At 40.5% G+C, this 9,128-nt stretch overlaps 1 protein-coding gene across 2 annotated transcripts; it reads left to right on the top strand.

Moving 5' to 3' along the window:
* The first annotated feature begins 653 nt into the window (after window positions 1-653).
* LOC122777666 (vesicle-associated membrane protein-associated protein B/C-like) lies at window positions 654-7,950 on the top strand. 2 transcript variants are annotated; one of them, XM_044039043.1, is made up of 6 exons: window positions 654-964; window positions 2,276-2,428; window positions 3,021-3,124; window positions 3,338-3,418; window positions 4,868-4,999; window positions 6,567-7,950. In XM_044039043.1, exons 1-6 carry the CDS (start codon window positions 907-909, stop codon window positions 6,729-6,731), a joined length of 693 nt encoding a protein of 230 aa, XP_043894978.1. In that variant the 5' UTR covers window positions 654-906; the 3' UTR covers window positions 6,732-7,950. The 2 variants fall into 2 exon arrangements, with proteins under 2 accessions (XP_043894978.1, XP_043894977.1); XM_044039042.1 differs by having other exon boundaries at window positions 4,817-4,999.
* The last annotated feature ends 1,178 nt before the right edge of the window (window positions 7,951-9,128 follow it).

The following is a 9,128-nucleotide window of genomic DNA, read 5'->3' as shown; positions in this document are numbered from 1 at the left end:
TAGCGCTTTTCAGGTCTTGATGCATTGCACTTTACATTTCCTTCACGCACACACTGCTAGTACTGCCAGAAGCAATCCAGGGATCTGACCTGGTGAGAAGATTGCCATACCTGCTGATGCACATTCAGGGAAGTTTCAGCTGATTTGAAGGTGAGTAAAAAAATGTTTAACATGATGGAATCACAAGGACAGGGAGCAATATATGCTATTTCTTTTCGGATAAAGGAGGGAAGAGTTCAGGGATAACCAGTGTTGAAGAGGCAGTTGGTTTAAAATAATAATAGTAATAATAACAATAATAATTTGGTGCTGCTGTGGGAATTGTATTTAAAACATTTAATGATCTTGTTTATCGAAAAAAGGAAAAACTCTTCAATAAGATAATTCAATTACTTAAATGTTTCTGTATACAATTCCAACTTTTATTATTGTTACGTAAAAGAACAATACTTTTGATGACATCGCACTCATCAAAGGTGCAACACATAAAAGGAGAAAGCTTGGAGATGTAATTTACAGGTAGTGTCTATGATACAAACTATATGAGTTATTAATACCAGATTTAACCTTTGGATTGGTTTTAATTTGTCTTCTTGTTGCTTGAGTTGTCGCCTTGGCTCCGCTCCTCTCGTGACGTCACCATCTCGCTTCCTTCCCGTCTTTCCTTTCGCTGCTGCTAGCACGGTTAGCATTGGCCCATTAGCCTCCAGCAGCTGTCGGCAGTCACTCAGCCAGTCAGTCCGAGTAGTGCTGCATTTGTGATTCTCCTCCCCCGTCCCTCCCATCGGGAAAAACAACAGTGGTCGGCTGGGTTGTTCTTCCGAAAGCCAGCTGCTTCACCTCTGCGGGCTACCTGCGGTCAAACACGGTTGTCGTCGTCATCACGACAGGAAGAAGCTGTGGGACATGGCCAGACCAGAACAAGTCCTGGTGCTAGAGCCACAACACGAACTGAAATTCAAAGGTAACGCTGGAGCAGAGGGCCCGGCCCGGTGCTAGTGAGCTAAAATAGACGCCTGTGTGTCGTATTTCTGCGTTGACCTGTAAACGTTATACCCAGTTTGCTTATCTGCTCTTGTTTTTATTTATTGTCACACATAGTTAGTTGCAGTCTGGAGTTGAAACAGGTGAAACGACACTTGTGCGCGACGATGCTAACTAGGTAGAATTCAGCTAACCTCGCTAGCAAATCAAAATGCAAGCTGTCATCGTCGCAGCTTTAGGACAGGCTCGCCGTCCCATTCCAACAATTCACTCATTAAATCCCTGGATATGTCTTTTGTCCTCTGACAACATTTGAAACAACACCACGATGTGAGCTTGTGTTTGACATGACGCCATACGCATGCCGTCGCTGCCAACACCCGGCTGATTAACTATTCTAGCATTTTCTACGAGCAGGGTGTCATTACTTAGCCCGATCACCAGACTTATTTACAATATTATAATGTGCGACTGTGTGGTGTACTGTTCTGCCTTCCGTGCTTATTCTATGTCCATGCACGATGGCAGTGAAAATATACGCTTAGCTGGAATTTGGCCATGGGTAGTGCTGTTCTCTGAGAAGTGCCTTTGGGTGTGAACTTTATTGTAACCTGCACATCAGTTAGTAGTAGTAGTTACTGTTTACTGACTAAGTATAGCAGTGTTAAGGAAGAGAAACCTAAGCCCAGATGAAGATAATGTACTTCCACACAGTCTGGCTGATTAATTCAAAAGGGCACAGGTTGTTTTTCAAACAAGTATTTCCATTATCATGGCTTATGTGTAATAAGAAGTTGAATTTTCCTCTCCAGAGCTTTTAGGCATGGAAGATGTTCTTATGGGACCCCCCAGCAATCAGTAAACACTCCTCAAGTTATTTGCCTGCAGCACCTTGTTTTTATTTGCAGGTGGGGCTTAAATAAGTAGAGAAAGCACTCCACCGAGGTAGTTTCCCTCAGTGTCAATACATTCCCCCAACAAGCAAAATTAGCAGTTGTTTTAAAAAAAAATCCTGTAACTGTCCTGTCCTTTAGTATTTGAATTACTGCCACAGGCGACTTCTTTTGGCTTATCAGTTGTGTGGTAGTGATGACATATATGCTTGAACATTTTGCTTGCAGACTGTCTATGCCAGAACTGCCCACATGTACATCCTCTTGTCAAACAAGACTTGGTGAAACCTTTGAGTGTGCACTCAAAGGAATGGAATCCAAGCTGTGCACACAAATGACAAATGACAAATAACCAGCACTTACACGTACTGACTGTTTTATCTCCGTTTCCTCCTCAGGCCCATTTACAGATGTCGTCACTGCCTACCTGAAGCTCAGCAACCCCACAGATAGAAATATCTGCTTTAAAGTTAAAACGACTGCACCGCGCAGATACTGTGTGCGCCCCAACAGTGGCATCATTGATGCTGGAGCTTCCATCAATGTTTCTGGTTAGTAGTTTTTTTCTATCTTTTGGTAACATGGGTGATAAGCCTGATCAAAGTTCACACTTGCGGTGTGCAATTCAAGTATCTATCACACAGTGTAATACAATCGGGGCAGCCCCTTAAGTTTAGATGATCAGGGGTAATATCATTGCTTGTGATGTGTTAGAAAAATGTGCATATATGCAAGTAAAAATGCTTGCACAATGCTTAAAGAATAAAATAAGAGTTGACCGCTTAGTTAAGTTTTAAGTCTACATGACGATTCAGCTGTTTATATGTGTGTAATATTCACTGCCCTGCAGTCATTTTGACATTAGTGAGGTTATTTCGAATTGGAAACAACCTGTGCGTTGTGGGAAAACACAATCCTAAAGATTTTGTGTTGCGTGAGGTGGTCCTTCATCTTTTGTCTTACTTTCTGTCATGGAAGTCAAGCAATTAAACTGCATTTGTAATTTTGATTACAACCAACATTGGTTGTCTGTAAATAAGGAGTGAGTAGGTTTGCGGGTTGCATAATAGTATGGGGCAGTACAGGAAGTTGGTCTTTCCCTAATTCTCTGGCTCTGCATTCTGTCATTGTTTCTGTCCTCAGTTATGCTGCAGCCATTTGACTATGACCCGAATGAAAAGAGTAAACACAAATTCATGGTGCAGTCCGTCCTGGCTCCATTCGACATGACTGACATGGAAGGAGTTGTGAGTACTAGAGTAAAAATATTTGTATTCAGCAAAGATTATCTTTTAACAATATCTCCTGCTGAACTGCTGAAAAATTGCAATTGCTCTCTGTGCAGATATTCAGCAAATATCTTTAAAAACAGTTAGACAGTTTGAATTAACTCATCTCTTGCTGAAGAAAGTCTGATTTAATTTTCATTCTTTTTCTCCCTTGACTTTCATCTTCCACAGTGGAAGGAGGCGAAGCCCGATGAGCTGATGGATTCAAAGTTGAGATGCTCGTTTGAGATGCCTCTAGAAAATGACAAAACAGTAAGTCTAACTAACTCTTAATGGTTGTGAGTATCAGGTTTTGAGTATTTGCAACAGAAATACTCACAACCTGGGAAACCTGGCCCGCGACACGGCTGAGGCACTAAGGCAAGCAAAGTGTACAGGGAGAAGGAGTGAGGGTCAGAGTGCAGCATTTGGCATCCCTTTTCTGCATCTGATCAGAGGCAGAGCAATGCAAGCGATACATTCATTCTCCTCAGAAAAAGTTTGATTACAGCACCAGACCCACATGGAGACAGAATGTCAGTGACATGATATGCAACTTTCCACTGCCACCTCCGTCAGAACAAATGTGGCTCAGCTGTGTCAGAAGAAGCAAGGAATATCAAGAATGAGGGGGTCTCAAAAGTCAAATGACCTGGGGGCCACTGAGCATCTAGTTTGGTCAGTGGGGGGCCAACTGTGTGGGGGGAAAAAGGCTCAGTTTTTGGGATAAAGCAGTTCTGTAGAGGTGGGCGATAGGATTATTATAAATTATATCACAATATTCCATCATGATATCACAGTAATGATATTTGTAACGAGTTTCAAATGAAGAGTTTGTTTTGATATGGAACAGTATATACTGTTCAAATGAATCTGTGAATATAAAAACATAGAGAAATTAAAACTTGAAACTTGATTAAAACCACAAGTGGCACTGGGCTGTGAGTTTGAGACCTGCAGTAAATGTTTATGCCAAATTGGGGCGGGCAATAATTAAAAAACACACAATACCATTTTCATAGGGTCCATAATGTTCATGCATTTTTCGACACAACTGACACAAGTGTTGATTACTGTCTGAAGAATTTTAAAACCGCATTGAATAGATTGATGTTCATTCAGGAGCATACTTACGATCGCAGTATCAACTAACTTTTTTAAAATTATTATTATCATGATTATATTTTTAGTCATATGGCCAAGTTCTATGAGGAAACATTTTTCACAGGCGAAGGTTTGGTGAAGTAGGATTTTTTTGTTTTTTCATTGCTGCTCTTGACTGGCCTCATTCTTGTCATTCTCAACACTCTTCAGCCCTGAGGTCATTTGAGTTTGAGACCCCTGCATTACTGTGTGCACACTTGGGTACTTTGTTTTTCACACATCTCTTTCACATCTACAAACCCAGAAATGTTGCATATTGTATTTCACAGATTTAAAATAACCACAAGACCAAATGGAAATGAAAGACAGTTGTATGGCAACACCTCACATTTGTCTCAGTATTTTCTCAGTCTCATACCCATCAGTAAGACATCACTGTATATCACCCAATACATGTTTTATTTATTCATTTATGATTTAATTGTTCGTACTTTCATCTCACTCCTTGCCACACCTCTGCATGTCTCTTCATCCCCTCCCCCACCCACTCCCTCACTTTCTCCACAGCATGAGAGTGAAAACAACAAAACTTTGTCTTCCTCTACCTCCTCTGTTAAGACTGAGCCCTCTGCGCTGCCCAAATCAGCCAGTGCCTCGCTGGATGACGGAGAGGTGAAGAAGATCATGGAGGAGTGCAAGCGACTGCAGATGGAGGTGCAGAGGCTATGGGAAGAAAACAAACAGATCAGGGTGAGAAGCATAAGAACAAATTAAAGACTCAGTGTCTATGCAGCTACATCCAACACCAGTGTGTTAATGTTCTCGGATTGTATTTTATAATGGACAATGCCGAAATGGAGACAATGGCGCTGCCAAACACTCGTCTCATCAGTCATGACTTAACTGCCAGCTTTGAATAACCTTACTTTAACAGTTCCACTTCAAAGTGAGGCCCAAGCAGAGAAGTCTGTGTTTTACTGTGCTGCACACACTTGCATGTTCTTTCAACAAAGGACACTTAAATGTATAATTTACTACCATGGTTGCTGCGGTAACCCGCATACAGATCAAAGGAGGGTGAGGGTGGCATCTGTCTTCATTCATTTCTCCATGTGAGACTGGGTGTAATCTGCTTGTTTAGCGATATGTCTGTCACATTTCGACCACTATCTCTTGCATTTCTTGTCCAAACATAACCAAAGTTGGCATTGCACACACTTGTGCCCTTATTTATTCACCAAGTTTGAAGCCTGTCGAGCAAAACATTGGACAGTTACGCAATTAGCAGAGGTAACAGACAGACAGACGTTCCTTGAATTAATAGAGGGATGACTGCAAATAAACAGTCTACTTCCTGTTTACACCGGCATGTCCAGCACACCTCAGTGGTCATGCTTGTGATAAGTAAGTAATAAATAAGTAAGAGGAGGGAGATTTTTTTTGTTCACAACAAATGAAAATGCACAATGCAGGCTTCTATTCTCGCTGAAGTGCCAGACATGATTTAGTTTCTGTCAGGGCCAAGTGATTAGGTAAAAATGATTTGAGTTACTGTTGCCTTTCTACCATTTCAAACCAGTCTAGCCATTCTCTGACCTCTGCCATCATTAAGACATTTTTTAACTGAGACCTGCTGCTTGCTGGATATTTTCTCTTTTGGTTGTGCGTGTCAGTCTGCACGCTGGGTGCATTGTGAATACTTGGGACGCAAGTGTGGATAATTCGGATGCAAATTATAATGCACCCTCCCATGCACATCCAGCGCGATGCGAAGAAACAAATTATTAGGACGAGGGGGAATAAAAAAATCACATCCCGGCCTGTCTGTGAGGTTTCACAGACACACGCAGCCTGTGGCATTGGCTATTTTGAAGCTTGATTTACACACACCATCCCACTGACGCGCCATTACAGCCACCCTACATCTGTCTGTTTTTTCCTTGTTTATTAAAAAGAACAGCGTTTTGGGAAACAAACCTAATCAAGCGATCTGCCACCGCGTTAAATGTTTGGACTGCAGGTTACTGACAACACTCGTTCTGATTAGTTAGCTGTGAATTTGTCAGAAAAGGATGCTCGAGAAAATCAACCAAGGTCCAAAAACATAACAGTCGCTGTTTTGCTTGGCGAAATTACACAACCAAAGTTGACAATATTTCAAACGTATGAAGAATTGGCATGGAAAAAAACCCTCTCCATGTGCAAAGACCTTTACATTTTTGACATTCTGTGCTTTACTAATACACCTGTGATGGTCAGAATGTTTGTGTGTACATTCTTTGCAGTTCTGTGTTTATGACTTGTCTCCTCATTGCAGGAGGACGATGGGCTGCGGAAGAGAAAGGTGACATCAGTGTCCGCTCCCCACTCCTCTGCCTTGGCAACCTCAGTTGTGAGGGACGAAGGCCTAAGCACCCGCATCCTGGCATTCTGTGTGCTGTTCTTTGTCATTGGAGTCATCATTGGCAAGCTGGTCCTGTAGAGACACAGATGGACAGAGCACAGTGATGGATGAACGGCGTGCTCGGGCGGGACATGTGTCAATGACGGCGACGGGGATGTCTTCTGGGGTTATGTTGATTCTTCTTTCTTTTTTTTAACATTTATGGCAATATCGTGATGGTTTGTCTGGATGGGAAATCATTTAATGTCTCAAAGAAAGCGAAGGAAGGCAATCCCACGTTATACCATGATTGCAAACGTTTTTGTCACAGGTCTTGCCTTTTTCTTTTTTTCTGTGAAGTGATCACCACCTCTGATCTGTTCTTTCTGTTCATCCCTCTTTCCTGAATGATCCTCCCAACTTGCACAGGTTACAGTTAGTGATGTGTGAAAGTAGCTTCACACTGGCTAAATGTCTGAAATCTTTCATTTATTCCTTGATCCTCGAGTCTCGAACTTCCTCATTCACAGTGTCTGTGAGAAAGATCTAACACTCCTCGTCTGACAATTTCTCTTCCACTTATTACTGATAATTTACAAGAAGTGAACACACAAGTTTTCAGTGAAAGACTTCTCTCCACTCTGATTCTGTGCGTTGTCTTCTAAACAGTCGGTGGTAAAACATGAGCCAGTACAAGCCGTGTAATCTATTTCAAGGCATCGAATTTTCAAACTTACCACTTTCTTGAGTTTTGGCGGTTCATTTTGCCCATTGAGTATTTTAGTTGTGTCCCCCTTGTATTACTATGTAGCTTCTGTTTATAATAGTCAAATGCACTATATTCAAGTGTCCACTCTGCAGTCTGCATGCATTGACCTGGGTTTATAATTATTATTATTACTATTATTATTATTATTATTATTATTATCGTTTTGAGTGAGGAAGCCACATAAGAAAAACATAAAAAATTCTGTCTTACAAAAGGGACCATCTTGAGTCTTGTTTATCAGTTTGTATGTTTGTTTCAATTTATTTCTGTTTCCTGTCAGACTCTGAAGGTTGTACGATACTGAGACAACAGTCTTGGTTATCATGTGACCATCTCAGTAAAAGTGGTTGTTCAAAAAGATAGAACTATCTGTATTTTTTGTTGCCTGAGGGAAACAGAGACGTGGGCGGCTGGAAAGAGGACTGACCTGTGAATACACACTACATTATAGGAAAAAGTCATCAATGCTTCAGACCACACATATAGAGATTCAGTCAAACAGTAATGTAGTCACACTAATTGGATACTCTTTTGTATGTACATCAAAAATAAAGACTAAAGGAAGAAAATAAACAACCACCATGTAGCAATCATATTGAATTAAAACACATAAACCCCCAACTGTGTTTCTGTGAGAAGTTTAATTGCATTCTTATTTAACCTGGACTGTAGCCTCTGAGGAGAGGTTGTAATAATTGTGTGGATGTTTGTGTGATTGTGTTTGACTTTTGAGTTCACATTTTCTGTATGTGTGTGAGAAAGAGAGTTTGAACGACGAAGAGAATTGGCACTCCGAGTGTAATTTCTGTTACACTGACTGCTGCTAATAGATAAATAAATTAAGGCGCACCTCTCAGTCCTTACATGTGAGTTAAGTGTACTCTTCATGAGGACTAATGGTGGTCAAAAGTGTTTCTTAATGGCCATAGTCACAGCCATATGATTAAACTCAGATCCTGTGTTTATATGTATTAACAATATTGTGATTAGTCTAAAAAAGATTTGGGGTTTGACCTAATTTCCATGGCCTCAAAGCTCACTGCCACCAGACATATTTTAGATCATGCAGTTGTTACAACCTCAGCTCACTACAGGTAAGGGAAGTAACATAAAACACACCAGATGGTAAATGGTGGTTAAATTGAAAGGTTGTTTAATGACAAGAGAGATATCCAATCTGTGGCAAAGGTAAGGAGGAACTGGGGGCCTAACTGTATGTGCTCCCTGGGCTAAATATGAATTTGGGGTTATTTAGAGAAAAAAAAGTTTCCACATTAAGAATAATCACATTTGAGCTCTTAGTTTTAGATAAGGTCAATGATGGTCACAGAAATTTCAGTAAACTAGTTTGCAGGTATAATGCCTGATGTGTTTTGAGTGTGCGCATATATACATATATTATATATACGCACACTCATATGTACACACACATAATACGCAATCAGGAAAATGTGCTTAAAAAGCTCAGTATGACTTTTGATGGTGCTTTTACATAAATCAGATAAACCTGATAAACAAATCAGCTCTTATAAAGATGAGCTAGTTTATTTGTATAGCACTAGTCATACACAATGGCAACTCAAAGTGCTTTACAAGGGTATAGAAATACATTTAAGTTTAGTCACTTAAATCATGAGAGATAAAACTGGGATTTGCCAATAAAAAGTGCATTAAAATAAAAGAATTAACTGATAACTGAGATGATTAAATTAAGATGAGCAAAGGTA

This window comes from Solea senegalensis, linkage group LG11 (assembly GCF_019176455.1).
Source record: "Solea senegalensis isolate Sse05_10M linkage group LG11, IFAPA_SoseM_1, whole genome shotgun sequence".
NCBI lineage: Eukaryota > Metazoa > Chordata > Actinopteri > Pleuronectiformes > Soleidae > Solea > Solea senegalensis.
This window is presented reverse-complemented; position numbering and strand designations above follow the sequence as displayed.

Coding starts and splice junctions, on each gene's coding strand:
- LOC122777666 (XM_044039042.1), top strand. CDS start 907: ATGGCCAGACCAGAACAAGTCCTGGTGCTAGAGCCACAACACGAACTG. Junction 965..2,275: donor ACACGAACTGAAATTCAAAG/GTAACGCTGGAG, acceptor TTTCCTCCTCAG/GCCCATTTACAGATGTCGTC. Junction 3,125..3,337: donor TGACTGACATGGAAGGAGTT/GTGAGTACTAGA, acceptor CATCTTCCACAG/TGGAAGGAGGCGAAGCCCGA.